This window comes from Quercus lobata, chromosome 7 (assembly GCF_001633185.2).
Source record: "Quercus lobata isolate SW786 chromosome 7, ValleyOak3.0 Primary Assembly, whole genome shotgun sequence".
NCBI classification, from domain to species: domain Eukaryota; kingdom Viridiplantae; phylum Streptophyta; class Magnoliopsida; order Fagales; family Fagaceae; genus Quercus; species Quercus lobata.
The window spans coordinates 44,988,855-45,012,005 of record NC_044910.1 but is presented as its reverse complement, the minus strand read 5'-3'; the positions used below and the strand labels follow the sequence as shown (position 1 = coordinate 45,012,005).

The following is a 23,151-nucleotide window of genomic DNA, read 5'->3' as shown; positions in this document are numbered from 1 at the left end:
AATGAAAAATCTTATTGAAAATAGTTTTCTACATTTTCTTGTGTTTGGTAGTATCGAAAAAAATGAGTCTAAGGAAAAATATCTCTTAACTTCTCTTATCTAGCTTAACGTGAGAAATAGTTATTGTAAGGGCACGATTTGCGGCGACCCAAGAAAGATACTGGGTTCGTACGTTTAAGGGCCCGAACAATATCATTTGTAGAGCGTGGGCTTAAAAAGCTAGGCCCGGGTCACTGAACAGCGGTTAGCCATGGTGTCTATGGAAATTTGCATGAAGGTGAATCCTGACGAGTTTAACAAGATCTTCTTCTGGTGGTGACAATGAATGGTTCCAGTTTTTAGATCTTGTCCGAGGAGCTTAATGTTATTATTCTCCTCTCCCAAGACTTCCTAGCCCTGAATCCCCTTCTCTCTTGGTTCTCCTTCCCTTTTATACTAGCATTTACCCCCCTTTTAATGTCCACGTGTAAGCTCCACTTTCTGGGGTTGAGACTTGTCCTATCCGCCCATACCTAGAGTGGTTGGGAGTAGTTGTAAAAGCTGAATAGCATGGTGGAAGGCATGGACCTGTCAGACGCAGAGTTCTTTATTGCTGTATTGGCAGCTTTTTTCCCTTGACCTGCTCCTGCACTGAGCTCGTCCTTTTTCTTTAGGCGTTCTATGGGGTGTTGAGCATGGGATCGTCCTCGGCCACATCCTTAGGCCTTTTTGGGCTTTCATTATGCGTCCTCGGCAATAGGTCTCCTCGGTTTGGGCCTTGGGCCCTAATGTAAAGTGGGCCGGGACCACAAATTCTCCGGCCCCACAGTTATTTTCCACTAAAATTTTCTGGAAAATAACTCTATCTCACGTGAAGTTAAATAAGAGAAGCCAAGAGGTAGTTTTCCAACTCATTTTAAAGTTACTACCAAATATCGAAAAATAAAATAGTTTTCTAAAAAATACTTTTTGAAAAATGATTCATTTTTCAAAAAAATGTTATTGTCAAAATATACAAAGTGTTAATTATGTTTCCGAATTCTTGTATATACATTTAGAAAATACAAAAAAGACTCAATTTAAATTTATTATACTTCTATGTAATACAATGAATGTATGTATATTATATATTACATGTCAGGTAAAACTATATATTTCTTATTATGTAATACTGAAGATGTTTGGCGTTTGGTTGACCTCATAATATTTTGCCACATTAGCTTTTGAGGCCACAAAATTTTACACATCATTATTCTAAAATATTCATCTTAATTAAATTTAAATTTCATTTTATATTTAAACACTCAATTAAAATCTTGGTATATTCTAAAAAAAAAATTAAACTCTTAACACATCATTTATTTTAATTGTAGAATATATAGTTGAATTCTTCTATTACCACACATAAATTCACAATTTTTGTCACAACTCTTTTACGTGTAAGATTGTGATTGTTTACTTATCACTTTCATATGGACACATCATTTTTTTTTTTTTCCACCAATCACAATCAGCCACATAAGGGTTTTGTGGCAAAAGTTGTGCATTTTTTTTTTGTGGTATTAGATTTTCCGTATATAGTTACATATATAAACACAATTATAATAAATGCTTAATTGTAGAATATTTAGTCTCACATACAAATATAATCATAATAAATTATTATATTAATAACTATCATATATATATATATATGGACAAAACTTATATACAGTACCTTAAGTTCCCCTCTTAAGATTTTGCTATATAGCTACTTAACTTAAAAAATATACTTCTATCTATGAAAAAAAAGTCACGTGGCAGAATTTTAAGAGAGGAACCTAAGTAACAGTACCTAAGTACTGTATCTCTCTCTATATATATATATTGAGAATCAACTATTATATCTAAAGGACAGAGAACAAATTATACTATATTGAAACTTTTTCATGCATTACATATACAGACTATAGTATATATACAAATTTGATTTGATCTGATCAACTAAATATTTTGATGTACTTTCAAAAAAAAAAAAAAAATCCCAATTCGGTCATCATTATTTGATATTTGTGATTTTTTATTATTATTTTGCATCTTAAGGTTTCATTTATTAAATTATAGATATTCAATTAATATATGGTCTAAAAGTTTGCTCATTTTTTTTACTGGCCTAACTCAGATTTCATTGGCTAATTGATTTGGACTTCATATTGACCACGTCAAAAGATTTGAAATTAAGTATGTTTCTCCCCAAGCATCAATCGTATGTATTTTATTCAAAAAAAGCCAATTTACCTAACTGATACTGATATAATTGATTAGGCGATTGGTCATTTGTCGTCATTAAACTTACTTAAAAAATTTCTTCTCAAAAAAAAAAAAAAAAAAATACTTAAAAAAATGGGAGAAAAAGTACAATGGACATGTATAAAAATATTTGTTTGTTTTTTCTGAGCATAAATTTTATATTTTTAGAATTTAAAAGTGGTAATTAGCTGGTGGTTTTCTGCAAATATCAAACTTATGTCCTCCAAATCCAGTTTATATTTCCAATTAAAAAAAATTTATTAAAAGCCTCTTATTCTAGATCTTTAAGGGTTATTATTTTTAAATAGTTGTTAACAGAAAAATGTTAGGACACAACTTGTGGAAGTGATATATTGTGATTAGTACAACATCATTGTTATATGAGTCTACCAATGACACTATTTTATTAAGGGTGTAAGATAATAAACCTTGTAATTTAAAAAATCAATAAATTAAACCTTGAGGTTTTGAAAATATTAAACCTTTAAGCTATATTAAAAGGACTGTATATTAGTTGAGTCAAGTATTACAAGTTCAAGATTATTTACTTAATTTTATTTCAAACAGTAATCGAACTTAAGTTCATCACCAAACTAAATTACATGGTAAAACCTAGTTCATTTTTTTTATTGACCAAGTAATTAAGGTTGTTCAAGTGTTTTTTTTTTTTTTTTTTTTTTTTTTTGAGAAGCCAGATCAGAGATCTGGGAAACTTTATTCAACAAAACAAAACTAGTGAACATCATGCAAAACTAACGGAGCAATATCAGATGGCAAATCATTCAGCCAAATCTGATCCCCAACGTTTGACTTAGCTTTCTTAGCGAGAGCATCAGCCACTGAATTACAAATGCGACTAACATGAACAAATTCCACAAACTGTTGTTCAAGTGTTAATTGATTAACTTATTTTATTTCCATATATGGTAAGAATCAAGACATTTTTATTTATTTATTTATTTTTGTTCTTTCACACACTAAGTAAATAACTAATAACTAAATTATAGTTCAAATATATCATGAGAGTCAATTAGATAGAATGATTTTGTTTATGGACTTATAAAAATTAGATTCACCAACCATGTATTAGAATCGACTATTTATATTATCGATAGAATTACAAATAATAATATGATATTTATGAGCTTATTTATAAACTTATACAATTCAATTTCAAGACTATATAAGTATTTTTATTTGTACATGTAAACATATAAACATATTACATTATTTATACTAAATCGATCCTCATACTCACTAGCCTGTACATGAAAAATATTAATATTTTTGAACTTAGCTTATTTTATAATAGACCCTAAAATTGGACTTGAGTTTGGTTTTTATGCTAAATCAAAAAAATATAAACAAGTCTCTTTATTTTTCTTGAGTTGTTTTTAAACAACTCGGTCCATTTATATCATTATATATTAAACCACAAACACAATGTTAGCACTTAAATGAACTGTGGTCTAATTTCTTATTTTGATCAAAACCTCATAATTTCCTTTGTTACTTTTTTTAATACAATTTCCTCTGTTACTTAAAAAAATATTTAATTGATTATTTTTTGGAAATTAAAAGATTAATTTATTAATTTTTATTCCTAACCTATAAATTAAAGATTAATTTAAATGGTGTTCCTAAACTTATTTATTTTATTCCTGATAGGAGCGTGTTCACACGGAGTTGACGTGAGTGTGAGGGTATGTTTTACCTAAACGGACAAAAAAGGGGCAAGCGTTAACCAGCGAGGTAGAGTTAAACCGTATCATTACACGTGACTTTAGTCAACAAAGCTCAATGTAGGGTGTACCAAAAATCCAATACTACGCCTAGCTAGGTAGTCGGCACCTCTATGCAACTACACAGTACGCCTGTGTGTAACTTGATAGTATAGTTTTTGTTTATGTACTCATAAAGGAGCGGTTTAAACATGGAACATGCACATAATATACACGTAATATTATTTATTGTCGTTACGTGAGTTCGGTTAACCTGAAAACTTATTTATTTTAATTAAAAAAAATTACACAGTATGATTAATGTGCAATACGCACATCTGCCACGTCATATTTCTCTTTTGTTCCACGTGAGCACATTGGAATGATGAGGGCGCACACCCCCTAGAGAATTTTTTGTTTTGTGCGTGGGTTTGAGGGTTTTGCAAGTTACGAGTTTGGTTTGTTTGTGTATGAATAATGATGATTGCTGCTTTGGACCTTAGATAATAGAGAATAGAGAAGAGAGAGAGAGAGATTGCTGTACAGTACTGTAGTGTGTGTATACAGCATATTGCTGGACAATTTTTTCCTTATGGGATTGCCTGTTGTGGGGACTTAAGGTACTACTAGGTCCCAAAGTTTGGTGGACGAGGTAGGAGACATCTAATCACAAAAACTGTATTGGGTTCAATCCGACGGTCCAGGTGAGCTGATCTGAGTTGGGGAGGGCATTCATGTTCTGTACTTGAGAGAGCATTTCACCCTACTTTGACAGATTCTTCGTGCTTTTTTGCTCAATGGTCGATCTATTGGATAAAAGATAAGTACATGCATTGTTTGACAACATTTTCACAATAAATTAAAAATTTGAAATAATGTCAATCGCAGGTAGTTAGAGCCCGTTTTATACGTGTGTTTAAATAACAGTTTTTCATTTTTTAAAAAATATATGTGGATGAAAAACTGTATGAAAATACGTGTAATATTATTTGAAAACTAAAAACATGTGTTTAAGTTTATATACTAAACAGACCCTTAATATCAATAACAATTTGTCACCAAAGATTTACTGAAAAAATATTATAAACATAACACTATTTATTATTACTATTGATTATTAGACAAATTATGCTTGTTGAATTTATATGTAGGGTATGAATTACTTTCTAATAATTGGTGTTTCGTTACTTTTTTATGCAATAAAATTTTGTAGCTTACTTCTTAAGAAAAGATAGAACAATAGAGTATAGGAAAGACTTTTTATTTTATTTTTACAATCAAAAACATAGGAAAAGAAAAAACAACATCAGTATATGTTAAGAGAGAACAAAACCCTCAGAGAAAATTACAAATATTAGAATTAAAACCACATCAAAATAAGGAAAAGCATCAATACAAATCGGGGAAAAAAAAAAAAAAAACCAAAGCTCTCCTAAGGAAGAACCCATTTGGCGTTAGAACTCCAACCTTTAGATCCAAATATTTTGGTGCGAAGGAGTTTATATCCGAACCGTTCCAAGGCAGAGCTAGACCGAAGAAATTAACATGGATTTGGACCATCACTAATGACTAATGAGAGAGACACACATTACCACAAGGCTGATTTAAGATCCATGAAGAGAACGGTGAAAACCGAAAAATCCACAAACGGGGGTAGAGAGATTAAGACTTTTTAAAACAACTAATAGACTCACTTTTTGTGTGTGTTAATGAGAAACAACAATAATGGTGTTTTGAAGACTTTACTTGACCGTAACCATGAGATTCAATATATACATTGATTCATGAACTTCATCCTTCGACTTTCCCATTACCAACAATGAAGCAGAGTACGAAGCAGTGGCGGCAGGACTCGACCTGGCAAAAGCCGCCGGAGCGGAAAGTGTAGCCGTTCATTGCGACTCGCAGGTCGTAACCAATCAAGTAAACGGAGAGTATGAATGTAAGGGGGAAAGGCTAAAGAGATATCTTGATCAAGTGAAGGCGAGAATCAACGGGCTAAAAGCGACGGTCGTCCAAATCCCCAGAGGAGAGAATGAGCTCGCCGATCGCCTAGCCAAAACCGCTTCAGCAGAACATGTGACGACACCGGGTAATGTACTTTCCTTTGTTCAAGTCTTCCCACTAATAGACCCCGACAATATGCAGGAGATACGCTCCGAAAGAAACTGGACTACACAGATAACTTCATACTTGAAGGACGGGTTACTGCCCCAAGAGAAGGAGGCAGCAAGGAAATTAAAAGTCCAAGCGGCGAGATTCGTCTTGATAAAAGACATTCTTTACAAGAGGGGTTTCTCCCGTCCATACCTAAGATGCCTCGGGGTTGAAGAGGCAGACTACGTAATGAGGGAAGTACACGAAGGGATATGCGGGAACCATTCTGGGTCGCGGTCGTTAGTGCACAAACTGGTACGAGCTGGGTACTACTGGCCGACCATGCAGAAGGATGCCGAGTCTTACGTTAAAAGCTGCGACAAATGCCAGCGGTTCAGCAATTTTATCGGACAGCCGGCTGAGGAGCTCACACCCATGACGGCTCCATGGCCGTTCGCTCAATGGGGACTGGATATCATGGGGCCTTTCCCAACATGGGGCCTTTCCCAACGGCGGTAAGGCAGCTCAAGTTCTTGGTAGTGGGTATTGACTACTTCACAAAATGGGTAGAAGCGGAAGCCTTGGCCACCATCACAGAAAAGAACATTAGAAGTTTTGTCTGGCGGTCCATCGTATGCAGGTTTGGTATTCCTAGAGTCCTTGTCTCGGACAACGGGAGGCAGTTCGACAACGGCCACTTCAGGGATTTCTGCACACAGCTAGGAATAAAAAACCACTACTCATCACCCGCCCATCCTCAGGCCAATGGCCAGGTTGAAGTCACGAACCGATCCCTGCTAAAGATTATCAAGACTCGGCTCGAGGGGGCAAAGGGGATATGGCCCGAAGAATTACCGAGCATACTTTGGGCGTACAGGACGACGGCTAGGACTCCGACAGGAGAGACGCCATTCCGACTGACATACGGGAATGAGGCGGTCATCCCCGCAGAAGTTGGCCTCACAAGTTACAGGGTTCATAACCATGATGAAGGCAGGAACGACGAATCAATGAGGCTACAGCTGGACCTGATAGATGAGGTAAGGTCGGCCGCGGAGCAAAGGATCGCAAGATACCAGGAACGCATGGCCAGACATTACAACTCCAGGGTCCGACACAGAGACTTCCAAGTGGGAGACCTGGTACTCAGAAGGGTCATGGGCGCAGCTAGAGACCCTACACAGGGAAAGCTCGGCCCCAACTGGGAAGGACCTTACCGAGTCACGGCATGGAAAAGGAAAGGAACATACCACCTGGAGACTACAGAGGGGGAGAAGCTACTACATCCATGGAATGCGGAGCATTTGAGGAAATACTACCAGTGATAGTAACACGGCGAACGGCAACCAATTTTCCATTTGGCTTTTTATTAACTATTTATAAGTTTTCTTTAACATGTGTTTCTTTGCTACAATCCAGTCGTGCCTTTTTTAAGCCCAAGGGGGCAGGCACTTTTCCTTTACGCAATTAGAAACAAGTATGATTTTCTGTCTACTTTGATGTCACTACAATTGTCCTCAAATTGAACGGATGCTAGTTAAAAGTCCACAAAGTGGACGGATCACCTAAACAGGTGTATAATTCTACATGCCCGTCAAAGTGGACGGTTAATACGCCACTAAGTGGACGGATCACCTAAACAGGTGAATAATTCTACATGCCCGTCAAAGTGGACGGTTAATACGCCACTAAGTGGACGGATCACCTAAACAGGTGAATAACTCTACATGTCCGTAAAAGTGGACGGTTAATACGCCACTAAGTGGACGGATCACCTAAACAGAAAAGTGGACGGTTAATACGCCACTAAGTGGACGGATCACCTAAACAGGTGAATAATTCTACATGTCCGTCAAAGTGGACGGTTAATACGCCACTAAGTGGACGGATCACCTAAACAGGTGTATAATTCTACATGTCCGTCAAAGTGGACGGTTAATACGCCACTAAGTGGACGGATCACCTAAACAGGTGTATAATTCTACATGTCCGTCAAAGTGGACGGTTAATACGCCACTAAGTGGACGGATCACCTAAACAGGTGAATAATTCTACATGCCCGTCAAAGTGGACGGTTAATACGCCACTAAGTGGACGGATCACCTAAACAGGTGAATAATTCTACATGCCCGTCAAAGTGGACGGTTAATACGCCACTAAGTAGACGGATCACCTAAACAGGTGAATAATTCTACATGTCCGTAAAAGTGGACGGTTAATACGTCACTAAGTGGACGGATCACCTAAAAACGGTGAATAATTCTACGCGTCCGTAAAAGTAGACGGTCTATACGCCACAATGTGGACGGGTAACCTAAAACGGTAAATAATTCTACATGTCCACGAAATGGACGGATCATCAAAACGGTGAGTATTTAAACAAGTCCACAAGTTGGACGGTATGGCCTCCACAAAGTGGACGGACCTACGTAATTCAATACTTCCATAAGTTCGAGGTATTTATGCCACTAAGTGGACGGATCATCTAAAACGGTAAATAATTCTACATGTCCACGAAATGGACGGATCATCAAAACGATGAGTATTTAAACAAGTCCACAAGTTGGACGGTATGGCCTCCACAAAGTGGACGGACCTACGTAATTCAATACTTCCATAAGTTCGAGGTATTTAAGCCACTAAGTGGACGGATCATCTAAAACGGTGAATAATTCTACATGTCCATAAATTGGACGGTTCAGCCAAAACGGTGGGAAAATTACATACATAAATAAAGCGGACGGCTCCAGAACGCCCACGAGGTGGACGGACGACCTGACTATATAAGTCAGCAACAGCTTTTAAAATGGACGGATCAACAGATTAGCTTGTGCAAATCAACACTTAAAATCAAACATTGTTCAATACAAAATCAAACTTTAAACAAACCGTCTACAAATAATTAACTGTATATAAAAGGGAGACGGATCCTCCTAAACAATTACATGGGTTACTCTGCTTTCTTGGGGTCGGCAACAGCGACCTCATTCGGCGGAGCGGACTCTCCGTCACCCTGAGCTGCTTCTTCCCCAAAGAGGTCCTCCGTATTTTCGGAGGCGACGGGCAGGGCAGAAGTCTGATCTTGATCAGTAAGTGTTATCATAGACACGTCCAGATCTGGATAGGTCTTTTTTATCTGACGGAGCGCATCGTCAAAGCCTTGAAGGAACGATCCTCCCAGCTCCTTCAACAAGGACTCGGAGTTGCGATATTCGCTGACGGCGTCGTCCTTTGCATGACGGAGCTTTTTCTTCAGATCTTTCACCTCGTCCGCTCTGCTCTTCAAGACCTTCCCAGCTTCTTCCGTCTTCTGTTCAAGCTCCTTTCTTGTATTCTCAGACAGTTCAAATTTCTGCTCCATGGTGGACTTCCACTTGTGCAGCTGGCTAAGCTCTTCTTCCGTCTTCCCAAGTTTTGACCGTACCCGTTCCAGAGCCGCTTCACGGTTGAGGCAACGGTCCATCAAGCCCTTCATCATAACCAAGGACTGAAATAAAGAAAATTAGAAGTGTTAAAAATGAAACTAGAAAGTGAACGGACATACACTGAAGGATAATGAAAAGTTACCTGTCCGACGGCAAATAACCCCGTCTCTCCCATCGCCTCCGTCGAGTGATTCCCCAGATCCTCATAGTCCTCTGCAGAAAGTATGGACGTAAGCTTTTCCAAAGCGAACTTCGAATCATCACGAAGAAGGGGAGGGGGCTTCTCCTCGCTGACGGGTGGAGCATGCATTAGGCCCTTACCGGCCCCCTGTTTAACTTGGTTGACGGCCTTAGGGCCCTCAGCCATCAAGCCCACGATGGGCTCCATTGACACCTTTGGCTGCTTGTGTGGACGGTCGGACTTTGGTGGCTGCTTCCTCTTGCCCGATGACCCCGGCACACTGGGAACAACGATCTCACCCGTCTTCTTTTGCTCGACGGCTAGAGATTTTATCATGGCTCTTCTCTTGGCGTCGTCCATTTCTGCAATACAGGACGGATGATGATGTTCTCTCAAAAGTAAAATTTCAATTTCAAGGGTAAAAGTAGACGGACTCACGTTTGTGTATTCTTTCGTCGTAAGCAATGGCCTCACGGGTAGGTTCTGGACCGTCACAATACCAGTGTATTGTCTTTGGATTCACTAACTTGGCCCAGGTCCTTTCGTCCGGCTTAGCTTTTCTACAAACCTTTTCAAGGAAACTAAATTCCTCGAGGCTAACCTGCGGGCGCCCTCTACCTGCAAAGAGAGACGGTCAAAATACGCACATAATAGAGGACGGGTGTATAAAAAAGGAACAAGCAAGACGGGTGCATACGCGCTTGGTTTATTATCCCCCAAGTTGTATCGACGGGCATGTACTCCGTCTCTCCTGGACGGTTCATCCACCTGTCACCCTCCAGGAAGAAATAGCGACTCTTCCAGTCTCTATTTGAGTCTGGGGTCTCAAAGATGACCTTCAACAAGGGACTTCGACTAGCAAAACGGTACAACCCCCTTGATCTATCAATCTCATCTGGACGGTAACAGTGAAGAAATTCACGGACCGTCAGTCTCCTTTCTCCATTCGACATTGCGCCATAAAGAATCTCCATTGCTACGAAGACCCTCCAGGCGTTTGGAGAAATCTGGGTGACGGACAGTCCCAGGTAATGCAAGAGTTCCCTATGGAGTGTAGAGAGCGGGAACCGAAGTCCAGCCTTCAACACCTGCTCGTACACTCCAACACCTTCTACTCCGTCATAATAACATCTCTCCGACACGTAGGGAAGACGGATCGGGATGTAGTCTGGTATCTGAAAATTTGTTCTAAAGGTACTGAAATGTCTCTCCCGGATGACGGATGTGAACCTATGCACTGTCCACTCCGGTAACATGATGAACTGCCTTAGTCCATCAGCACCTACGACGGACTCCAGTGCTTGATTCCCGTCAGGACCCTCTATCTCAATTTTCTCCACATCCTCACTTGTTGAGGACGAAGAGGATGCAGACGGACTCCTATCTTCGCCTGGACTATCTTGGTCTTTATGACCGGACGGGTATACATTCTCGTATTCCGTCCCGTCACGAACCACCGATTGGTTACTTGACGCACTAGACATTTCCTACAATTAATGATGAAACCTAAGACTTGACGGGTTTAAAAACATTGACGGGTATATTAAGCCTAACAATATTGCTTGGTCGAAAATGTAACTTGAATATGAAATTAAAGTAAATACTTACCACACCTGACGGAGTAATGCTGACGGTTGTGGTAATTGGTGGTTACCAGTGCTCGACGGACTTCTCTGGCAAGGTTGACGGTTCTCTCTGACAGACGTTTTCTGTTTGGAAATGCGAAAATGAGAGATTGAGACGCCTCATATATATAGGAGATACACGGAAGACGAAGCGACGCTTCGATCCTATACAACGGCCAGTCAGAGATTGACACGTGGCATGCTAATAAATGCTAACCTGTCTGCTCGCATCAGTAGATGGTAACCGTCGACTATATGAAACCGTCTGAAACTGCAAGATACCCGTCATCCTATCTGACGGTTAAAGATCTGAAACCGTCATACATTCTGACGGTTGTGTCCGCCTATTACTTTAAATCTTCTGTTTCACGGATCCATTCCGTCATTAAAGTACCCGTCATGCCCCTACATTAGGATCGTCACCCCATTGATCCTTGGAACAGACGGACCATTGGGGTGAAGGGGGCAACTGAAGATGGTAAGATTTAGTCTGGTGGGCCTATCTTAATGGGCCTGACGGATAGGTACTGTTTGGTCTGTGTAAAGCGGGACCCACGCTCCCTAAAGGCCCATCATGGACAGACATAGTAAGGGCCCATAGCCCGAAATCTCTATTGCCTGGAAAAGCCTTAAGATCCAATAAGGGAAATGGTATCAGAGTCCCACATTGGAAAGATCTGGAGGTCAAGAAGAAAAGCCACCTCTCCACTGCTATAAAAGGAGTAACTTTCACGCAAATCGAGGTAAGATTAATTGACCCTCTCTAACGCCTTTAAAAAATAACTCAAGGGACGAATTCTAACTTGACCTTCGGAGAACTTTTGGCCGGCACCACACCGGTGCTCTCTAAGGGTTTTTCTCCCGTTCGTTCTTGTTGTGCAGGTTCGTTGACTCGCGAGTACAGTGCGACTCATTGGTGACAATTCTCAACGTCATCAGTAACCATGAGATTCAATATATACATTGATTCATGAACTTCATCCTTTATTTATTTGTGAAATTGATGATATTAATAATAGTATTGTCCAAAATAAAACAAGGAAATCGTATTGTTAGTAAAGAAATGTCTTTGTTACAATGTTTAGCTTAGTGAAGTATAAAGTTTGAGATAATATAACAATATCAACAATTATCTCTAATTAATAAAAAAAAAAAAAAACTTTGCAATCTATTGGTTGATTATTTGAATTAGATTATTAGCACAACTTATCAAGGAAAAATCTCTCAAATTCTCCATATGAGCATGAATTGCTAGAAAAAAAATACGATTATAATTTATAGTACATCATAAGCAAAAAAGAAAAAAAAAAAGTTAATAGATACCTCAACTCCAGTGATGTTACATCATTAAAGACTTCAATCACTTTAATAAGTTATATTTTTCTCTCATTATCATAGTTCATATTTTTTTTGGGGTTCTCGAAGCTAAGTATATGTGTGTGTTTGTTCTTATCTTAATCTAATTCTTTTTTTTTTTCTTTCAATTTTTTGTGTTTATAATTAGTTAGTAGATAGAATATGAAAATATAATTTTGTTTATATCAAAGAATTTAGGATATATTCTAACTTTAAAGTTTGAGAAAATTGCTAAAAATTTAGTACAAAATTAGTTATAAATAATTTTTAAACATTTACAAGAATGTCGAATAACATCTTGATATATAATTAAGTTGAAATGCATTAAGAAAAAATATTGTATCTTTACTTTCATTTATATTTTGTTAAAAACGAATAAACATTCGTGATTTTTTTCCTGTATAATTTAGTCTTGAATCTTTGAAAACTTCTTGTTCTTAAATGGTAATTATTTTTTCATGCTTTGCTCCATTTATAAATTATGATGATCATATAATAAAATGGCTTGGTGACTAATTAATGAGTAGATAAATGTGTTTCAAAAAACCAATATTTTTTTAATTAATTTGATTTAAATAATATTGAGATTTTTATTGTCTTTTACCATCCTTCCACCAAAGTGAGATCATGATGAATTGGTCATGAAGGTTTGAAAATTGCATTCTACCTGTTAAAGAGTGGAAAATTCCATATAAGTCGGTATAGGACAAGATAACGCAGCGACAATAAGCCCCCATGCATGTTCCAATCACTCAATAATACTATACCATGATGCAATATTGCAATTGAAAAATGAGTTTTTTGGCTTCCAACAACATTTAGCACTTCTCATTGCATGCTTAAAAAAATGTTATCTTTACTTGGGCTTTGGCGTTGGCTAAATTTTTTTATTTTCTTCTCTTTCATTTGCCACGTGAAAGTGACCCATTACAGACTACAGAGAAGTCAAGTTATTAATTCGAGTTGTATGGTTACTGGCTTATCACATCATCGTCAATTAATAATTAGTTGCTTCTTTAATAATATTAGTGATTTCAAGATTCGATTTTGTTTGCTTGTTTGTTTTTTCTTTTGATACTTGAGTGTCGGGGAAGGTTTTGCGACAAAGGCCAAAGTTGTAAAATAAGCTCAAAACTCCCTTTGGGTTTGCTAGATTTGTTTGTTAGCGGAGAGTCAAGCTCAAAATTCACAATAAAGGCTAATGGTGTTTTGTGGAAAGAAAAATCAAAACAAACTAAAACACAAGAGAGTGTAGAAAAAACATACAAGTTTGAAATTTCAACCCACAGTTAACAAGAGAAGAAAATTGAGAGAGGTCTTGAGGAAAAGAGGGAAAGTTCCCTTGTACCAGTACTTCCACCTCCAGGCTTTGGAATTGTAAGAATACTTGCTAGCTGTCTGGGCATTTATTGAAGTTTAGGTTTGTGGGAAAACGTGGTTCCCTTTTGTGGGTTGTTGATGAATATTTATATTAAGTTTTGGAAGATGCTTATGACTGGTTTTTTAGTTGGGAGAAAGGCTTTGGATATTTTAGGTGCTATTTCTATGATTTGGTGTATTTTGCTTTATGCTTAATTAGGAAAGGGTTTGGTTGCTTTTTACATAATTTTGGAAACAAAATTGTTTGCTCTAGGTGACTACTACTTCTGGTCTTTGTTGGCCCTTGGAAACTACATTTGAGTGGTTGAGTGGGCTAGGCTATTCAGTGTTTTTTAGAGTCAGCTATGATTTTGTGTTGAAAATGGAGTTGAGCCAAAAATTAGGGACACAGTTAGCCAGAGCATGGAGCCATTTCTAGGGTGGAAATTTTGGGTACTGGATCTCCTTCATGGGCCCTAGGTGCCTCCAGCGTCCCTAGCCCGCTTGATGGCACATATGGATTGGGCTCATGTCGATAGAAACTAATCCAAACCCTTTAAACCACTCTTACTCAATTTCCCAACTGTTTGCATGGGCTTGGGCCAAGCGACAAAACAAAATAAAATAGGTAAGATACATGGATTGAGCTCGTTAAGCAATTGGGCTTAGCTGTCTTGCAAAAACGTAAAATTTGTCGCGAAAATGACCATTAACACTAAGGATTTCAAGATTTAATGACAATAAGTGACTATATCTTTTACTTTCTTGGGCCTAAACTGTTGGACTTTAGAGCGTTTTTTGTTAATATGATCAATTTTACTAGTTGGCCCCCAGTGAAAGCATGTCACTAGGGGTTTCTGCCTGTTAGGGTGACCTATAGCTGTGATAAAATTGATGAGGCATTATGAAATGCCCTCAATTTAGTGATCGAATAACTTCTAAGTTCTAACTTATATTAGAGGCGAACCATATTTAGAAATATATCAACCAAAATAGGAAAAGAAAGAGAAAAAACTATGAATGACTTTGGCGCAATTAGGATGCAGATGAATAATTTTATTATTTCTAACCAAAGCAAAAAAGAGGTTTCTCAAAAATAAAAGCAAAAAAGAGAACATGATATATGCATGCATGTCGTTCATTATTTGGTAATTTGGATGACAATATTGACTGTCTACCGCTTTGAACGTTATGCCCAAGCTGCCACTTTGTAGTGTGTGTACAGTACATTGTTGTACATTTTTCATTGGGTTTTATTAATGTATGCCTTTAGTGCATACATTAGTAAACTATTTTAGAAAACTTTTTAAAGAAAAATAAAAAGTTATTTACTAGAAAACCATTGACAACTTTTTTAATTTCCTATAAAACGTTTCCTAAAATAGATGATTAATGTATGCTCGTTGATCAGACCCTTTTTCCTTATGGGATTGCTTGTTGTGGGGACTGGGATCCTACTAGGACCCCATGTTTTGGTGGACAATGTAGGAGACATCTAATCATAAAAACTTTATTGGGTTCAATCGGACAGTCCAGGTGAGATGATCTTAGTTGGGGAGGGCATTGATGTTCTGTACTTGAGAGCATTTCACCCTACTTTGATAGATTCTTCATGCTTCATCCATGAATGATCAATCTAATGGATAAAAGAGAACTATTGTCCCAAAACATTTTCACAACAAATTTGAAGTAATAGACTGTTACTTCTGGGTAGTCAAAAAAGTAATTTTAGTGGTTGATTTAGATTAAAACTAGTAACAATTTGCCGCCTAAAATTTGTTGTAAAAATATTATGAATATAATACTTCTCAATAGACAAGTTATGCTTGTTGAATTTATGTAGGGTATGAATTACTTTCTAATAATTGGAGTTTTGTTACTTTTTTATGCATTAAAATTTCGTAGCTTACTCCTTAAGAAAAGATAGAACAATAGGAGTATAGAAAAGATTTTTTTTTTTTTTTTTTTGGAGATAAATGATAATAACAATAAAATTTGATTGTTACAATCAAAATGTAGGGAAAAAAAAAAAAAAAACATTAGTATATGTTGAGAGAGAACAAAACTCTCAGAGAAAATTACAAATATTAGAATCAAAACCACACATCAAGCTCAGGAAAAGCATCAATCCAACCTTTAGATCCAAACATTTTAGTGCAAAGGAGTTAAGATTCGAACTAGTCCAAGGCAAATCTAGACTGAAGAAATTAACATGGATTTGGACCGCCACTAATAAGAGCGACACATAACCCCACAAGGCCAATTCAAGATCCATAAACAGAATGGTGAAAACATAAAAACCCACAAACGGGGTAGAGAGAGAGGAAGACATTTTTTTTTTTTTAAGAAAGTTTCAACATAAAAACCCACAAATGAGAGAGAGAGAGAGAGAGAGAGAGAGAGACTTTTTTTTTTAAAGAAAGTTTTAACCTATGGCGTTCATTCCTGATGATAGCTTTTTTTCAATTATCATCAAACCAAGACACTAATCGGTTTTTGGTGTAGATGGGGATTCAACCCCAAATCTTTTATTCAACCATTAGAGATTCTACTAGTTGAACTAACTGAAACCCACGAGAAAAAGGCTTTTTAAAACAACTAATATACTCCCTTTTTGTGCGTATTAATGAGAAATGACAATTATAGTGTTTTAAAGACTTTACTTGAATGTAACCATGAAATTCAATATATACATCGATTCATGAAGTTCAACCTTTATGTATTTGTAAAATTGATGATATTAATAAAAGTATATTGTCCAAAATAAAACAAGGTCTTATTGTTAGTAAAGAAATGTCTTTGTTACAATGTTTAGCTTAGGGAAGTATACAGTTTGAGATAATATAACAACATCAACAATTATCTCTAATTAAAAACTTTACAATCTAATATATAGTTGATCGTTTGAATTAGATTATTAGTACAACTTATCAAGGAAAACTCTCTCAATTTCTCCATATGAGCATGAATTGCGAGAAAAATACTTAACTCGATTATAATTTACAGTACTCCATAAGAAAAAAAGAAGTTAATAAATACTTAAATTATGGTGATGCTACCGCATTAAAGACTTCAATCACTTTAATAAGTTATATTTTTCTCTCGTTATCATAATTCATAATTTTTTTGGGGTTCTCGAACCTATTTGTGTTTGTGTTCGTTCTTATCTAAATTTGATTCTTATTTTCTATTTTTGAGGGGTTCTTAATTAGGAGGCAGATAGAATATAACAACATGATTTTGTTTATATAAGAGAATTTAGGGTATTCCCTTACTTTAAAGTTTGAGGAAATTGCTAGAACTTTCATAAAAAAGTAGTCATAAATAATTTTTGACATTTACAAGAATGTCGACTAACATCTTGATATATAATTAAGTTGAAATGCATTAAGAAAAAAATATTATATCTTTACTTTCATTTATATTTGTTAATAATGAATAAACATTAGTGATATTTTTCATGTATAATTAGTCTTGAATCTTTGAAAACTTCTTATTCTTAAATGGTAATTATTTTTTCATGCTTTGGTCCATCTTAGAATTAGGATGAAATCCTACTTCTGTACCTGCAAAGACTTAGTCTCACTGTTTGTTAGAGTGAACAAAATATGATTATGTTTGTAGACTAATTAATGAGTAGATATATATGTTTAAAAAAATTAAAATTTTTTATTAGTGTCTTTTACCATCCTTCAACCAAAGTAAGATCATGATGAATTGGGCATGAAGATTTGAAAATTGCATTCTACCTTGTAAAAAGTGGAAAAACTCCATATAAGTCGGTGTAGGACAATTTAACGCAGCGACGATAGGCCCATGCATGTTCCAAAATGCTTCCAATCACTCAATAATACTATACCATGATGCAATTTTGCAATGGAAAATGAGTTTATTGGCTTCCAAGAACATTTAAGCACTTCGATCTCATTGCATGCTTAAAAAAAATGTTATCTTTACTTGTGCTTTGGTATTGGCATTGGCTAAAAACATTTTTCATGTCTCATGTGAAAGTGACCCACTACAGAGAAGTCAAGTTATTAATTTGAGTGGTATGGTTATTGGCTTATCACATCACCATCATCATCAATTAATAATTAGTTGCTTCTTTAACAATACTAATGATTTCAAGATTTGTTTTTGATTGTTTGTTTGTTTGTTTTTTTTAATATGGCAATAAGGGACTACTGCTTTTACTTTATTTGGCCTGAAGGGTTGGACATAGAGCATTTTTTTGTTTATATATTTATTACTTAAGGGATCCGAAATTTTACAAGTTGGCCCCAAAGAGCATTCATATCTGAGAATGCTATCCTATCCCATTTTATTATCTCAAAAAGTTATTTTATCAATTAAAAGCCAACCATTATTAGAAATCTAAAATATCAGCAAATATAGGAAAAGAAAAAGAAGAAACTATGAATGACTTTTGGCGCAATTAGGATGTAGATGAATACTTTATTACTTTTACTACTAACCAAAACAAAAGAAGAGAGCTCTCAAAAAAAAAAAAAAAAAAAAAAAAAAAAGAGAGAACATGATATATGCATGCATGTCATTTATTATTTCGTAATTTGGATGATAATATTGACTGTCTGTCACTTTGAACGTTATACCCAATCAAGACCGCAGTCGATTCTTTCTCCAAAAAAAAAAAATAAAAAAATAAATAAATAGAGACCGCAGTCGATTCTTTCTCCAAAAAAAAAAAATAAAAAAATAAATAAATAGAGACCGCAGTCGATTTGCCGGAGTACTCTCTATTTAATTTATTAAGAAATTAAATTGGGTCAGGCGCTGACATAAAAGGTGTTTTTTACTCCAACCAATCCTGACCTGACACATCAGCCAATTAAGTCAAGATGCTTTTCTTTCTCTTTCATGACAAGCTCATCTCTCTCTTCCATTTTCTCTCTTTACAATACTCCTTAATTCATCTCTCACGCCTCTCATCACAGCACCTCTTTCTTCTTCGTCTTTTTCCTTAGGTCCCTTTTCTTTCTTCTTTAGTTCAAGATTCACAGGTCACTTTTTTCTTTTATCTTTATTCAAATATGCATTTGAAGGTTTTTTGTTGCAAGGCTTGCGAAGTGAAATTGCTTTATATTGTGGTTTTGAGTTTTTTTTAGTAATATTGTTGTCTATGTTGTTCTTTGTGGCTTGGGTATTGCAAGATTGAAGTAAAATTGCTAGTCTTTTGGGAGGATTTGAGTTTGTGGCATGGGTTTCTCACTGTGAGTTCCATTGATGGTTGGTTTGGGTGTGTGAACAGCCCCTTTGCTGGGATTTCTTTGTAAAATTTGTAGGTCTTTTATGCAGAAGAGAGGGAGATATGAAGAAAAGAGGGATTATGGCTCCTTCAACGTTGCTTCAAGCCTTCAACATTTCTGGAAAAGAGAGGGAGATGGGAAGAGGAGAGAGGAAGAGAGAAAATGGTTTTTTATTATTTTGCTGACGTGTTGGGTCAGAATTGGTTGGCATAAAACACGCCAGCTCCTGACCCAATTTAATCTCATTTATTAATTCATATAAAAGATTAAAAAATAGGCTTATATTACAATTTGGCTTACAACACATTTAAGATACTAAATTTCACAAATTGTTTAATTTGTGTGACTATAATAAGTGGTGGACATTTTCTAACTTTTTTCATTATTGATTATATGGATATACCACTTTTTGTCAATCAATCACAGTTACATAAATCAGCAAGTTATGAAATTAGATATGAAAATAAGTGTCTTTAATATTGTTGGCTACTTGGATTGTTCATGGGGGATGAAACAACAAAATATTGAGAAGAGAATCAACAAGATATTGCCCCAAACAAATATTATTCAGTTAGGTATGCACTCTTTTATTAATGCACAATTGATCCTTCATTTTAACATTCCTAAATGCTATTCACATAGCGGCAATCCTTTCTTATTTCTCCATCATCTCTTGTAAGTGGGTTATTCTCTGATAGCAAGAGCACAGCCTTAGCAAACTGGTCTTGGAAATAACCATTATCAGTAGCAAACTTTTTGACATAAGGATATGTTGTTGGGTCAGAAGCGAGTTGTTGATCCACAATGAGTAGGCCCTTGTGGCTTAATAGGTTCTTGTAGTACATGTTATCTAGTATCATTGGTGTTTCACGATCGTTCCTTGCATAAAGAACTGCCTTTGGATCAGGATTTGGCGTTGGGCAACGACCCTTTAGGTATTCGGCGTATTGAGGATCCAAAGTTGGGTCAACTGTGGGGTAGAGTCGTTGTACCAGATTAGTGCAGTGAGTTCGACCCACTGAGTGAGCTCCTGCGTAGGAAACCAAGCTAGTAATTAGATAAACAAAAATATGAGTAAAACTTAGATGCTGTACATTAAGTTTTAATTGTCTTTGGAAAAAAAACACTATTTGTGTCCTATAGATCAATACAAAATGTATAAAATTGGGGAACCGTAATGTACTGTATCTAAAATACTATACTTAAGTTTTATTTTATGTACATCATCTCCTATTTTTAGGATTTGGTCTATTTCTTGGTTTAATTCTTCAAGATTTTATGTGTTTTATGAAGGCCCATCCAATCAAACCCAATGGGCCATCAATTATGTTTTGGGTATCATGTTTACGAGGGAGGCTTAATATATTTTGACCCTTAAGGCTATTAATTTTACTAGTTAATTAAATTTTTGGGACTAAAGGAGCCTTAGGCCCAGACCTAAAGCCAGCCTGAAGGTTTAGGCCAAAATACCAGACATAATGTCTGTGTAATTGCTAGATTGAGATTAAAAAAAAAAAAAAAAAAAAAAATGATGGTACCAAGAGAAAAGAAAAAATGCCATACCTAAAAGAGCAACGATTCCCTCAACATCGAGTCCAATGGATTGAAAGCGAGAAAGCACTAGAGTGATGCTATCGTTGTGATTAGGGAGGGACTCTTCAACAAAATTTGCATAGCTTTCCTTGCTATCCCTCCGCCCAGTTTTCATTTCAATGCGTTGTCCTCCTAACTGTAACATGGCCATATGACAATTAAACAATATTTTCTTTATTTTATTATTTACAAGTCAACGAATAATATTTATATGTGATACTTATTTACTTAATAAATATTAGTAATAAAAAATTCAAATAAGATAATTTTTAAAAAATATTATATATAAGGTGCCTTTGCACTTCCCACGTCTGTGTTTATTGGTTTTCAGCCTTTTTTTTTTTTTTTTTTTTTTTGTTGGACCAACGCCTGATGCACTGTTTATGGGAGATGAACAGTGCAATCAAGCCAATGAACAGTAAATTCATTAATGAACATTAACTAAATTATATTTTTTTATTGTTTTCTGTTTTCAGTTTTTAGCAAAATAAACGGTATTCAAACACACACTAGTTTTAGATTTTATATATATAAAAAAATCATACATAAATTAATCAAAAAAAAAAAAAAATTTCGTTGGTTAATTGGTTTGTTTTATTTTAATAAAATAGTTTAGTGGTTGGGTTGCTTTAGTTAAATAAAACTATTGGGCATGGATTTCGGTTAGCTTAACTACTAAAATTTATTATTGTCAAAAGCTCGAATCTTGTATGTCTATATTAGAGTTTTGGCAAGAAGATAAAAAACATGAAGCATAAAGGGGAAGGTTATAGTTTCAATATATATGTGTGTGTTTATATAATTGATTATGACTTTGTGGGAGAGAGAAAGTAACGAGCAAATATGCACCATGACAATGCCATCTCTTGCGGAAAGTGCAACAATATCAGCACACGAAACTGTCAAAGGGCATTCCTTCTCAAGTGCCTCTTTGATTGTGCTAACGTACTTGAAATTTCTCATCCCAAAGCTCCTTTCAGATGCCTGTTCCGATTCAATACCATTCACTGTCTCTAACAACAGAGATGCATCGCATGACTACACCAACCAACAAGCAATAACTTTGTTAACAACTTAATTATACTATATAAGTTAACTCTATAAGTTAACCACTTCACACACACACACACACACACACACACACACACACATATATATATATATATATATATTATTTGGTACATATTTAAATGACAATATACCTTAACCATGCAATCATGGAAGAGATTTCTAACCCATGAAACTGCTGTATTGCCATGTTTGTTGTACAAGTCAGTGACTTCTTGCCTGATGATATCTTCAGCATTAGGGCAACTCTCAGAGTAGTAATTCAGCAGAAGATCACCTTTACCTGTGTCAGAAATTCCATTTATAATGAATAACTAAGAAAATAATAACTAATGAGGCCATTGGTTATTTTGTTGATGTATAAGACATTATTAACACTATAACTACGAACATATGTTGCATAAGATTGAGAGTACAAATGCAAGAACATACACAGATAAAAATGAAAGAGTAATGCTAATGAAAGAAATATTAAGCTTGGGCTAGAACGAAGCTTGTTGGTGGTGGCCATCTCTCTTATAATTAGGTACTAACTCCAAGGCTCTCTGTGATCTCTATGAGCAAATTGTCAAAGTCTTATATAGAAATGCAGTGTGCTCTTGAAGCGTGCAAGATGAAATTTTATTAGTAGTATTTTACTCCACTACCACTATGCCACATTCTTAATTTGACCTTTCGGAAATATTCCTCACGCGCATGGCCCTACCTATAGCAACTATTCCGGGAAAATTTTAAAGGAAAAAACATTATTGACCTATTAAAAGGAAATGAAAAGAAAATTGGAAAAAAAGAAGAACATAACAGATTAATATAATTTATTTAGCTTAATTAAGCTGCGTACATTTACAATATATAATATATTTTTTTGAGATAGTAGCTCGTATGCTTTTCTTCTAGATCTTCAAACATTTTGTATATGAGGAGATATCAATTAATTAAATTACAAGACTCTTGGTACTTTTGTGCATACATGTATTTATAGTATAAAGTGTTAAATAGTTACTATTACTATTCAATTGCGTTACAATGTATCCATTTAGAGGAAGTGAGGAACATATAAGAAATAAAATAAATACGATAACTTTAATAAAAATATAAAATAGAAATTGGGTTTCGTGAGTCGTAATGGCTGAAGAATTCATCATAGTTCTGGAAAACAAGAATGAGTTTAATAATATGGTTGCTGTTGAT

General features: G+C 35.7%; 2 protein-coding genes across 3 annotated transcripts; both read right to left on the bottom strand.

The window, feature by feature from the left end:
• Positions 1–8,893: 8,893 nt before the first annotated feature.
• LOC115954217 lies at positions 8,894–12,136 on the bottom strand. Of its 2 annotated transcripts, XM_031072127.1 has the most exons (5): positions 11,535–12,136; positions 11,301–11,401; positions 10,131–10,310; positions 9,654–10,054; positions 8,894–9,573 (listed from the first exon to the last, which is right to left on the bottom strand). In XM_031072127.1, exons 1-5 carry the CDS (start codon positions 11,546–11,548, stop codon positions 9,037–9,039), a joined length of 1,233 nt encoding a protein of 410 aa, XP_030927987.1. In that variant the 5' UTR covers positions 11,549–12,136; the 3' UTR covers positions 8,894–9,036. The 2 variants fall into 2 exon arrangements, with proteins under 2 accessions (XP_030927987.1, XP_030927986.1); XM_031072126.1 differs by lacking the exons at positions 11,301–11,401; positions 11,535–12,136 and adding an exon at positions 10,390–10,933.
• Positions 12,137–19,846: 7,710 nt separating this feature from the next.
• LOC115954025 (peroxidase 21) lies at positions 19,847–22,514 on the bottom strand. The gene is made up of 5 exons (XM_031071878.1): positions 22,393–22,514; positions 22,095–22,243; positions 21,742–21,930; positions 20,863–21,028; positions 19,847–20,329 (listed from the first exon to the last, which is right to left on the bottom strand). Exons 1-5 carry the CDS (start codon positions 22,469–22,471, stop codon positions 19,923–19,925), a joined length of 990 nt encoding a protein of 329 aa, XP_030927738.1. The 5' UTR covers positions 22,472–22,514; the 3' UTR covers positions 19,847–19,922.
• Between the last annotated feature and the right edge of the window lie 637 nt (positions 22,515–23,151).

Coding starts and splice junctions, on each gene's coding strand:
- LOC115954025 (XM_031071878.1), bottom strand. CDS start 22,471: ATGGCCACCACCAACAAGCTTCGTTCTAGCCCAAGCTTAATATTTCTT. Junction 22,244..22,392: donor ACTCTTTCATTTTTATCTGT/GTATGTTCTTGC, acceptor TTTCTGACACAG/GTAAAGGTGATCTTCTGCTG. Junction 21,029..21,741: donor CAAGAGATGGCATTGTCATG/GTGCATATTTGC, acceptor GCCATGTTACAG/TTAGGAGGACAACGCATTGA.
- LOC115954217 (XM_031072126.1), bottom strand. CDS start 10,666: ATGGAGATTCTTTATGGCGCAATGTCGAATGGAGAAAGGAGACTGACG. Junction 10,055..10,130: donor CGACGAAAGAATACACAAAC/GTGAGTCCGTCT, acceptor CCTGTATTGCAG/AAATGGACGACGCCAAGAGA. Junction 9,574..9,653: donor GGTTATTTGCCGTCGGACAG/GTAACTTTTCAT, acceptor TCTTTATTTCAG/TCCTTGGTTATGATGAAGGG.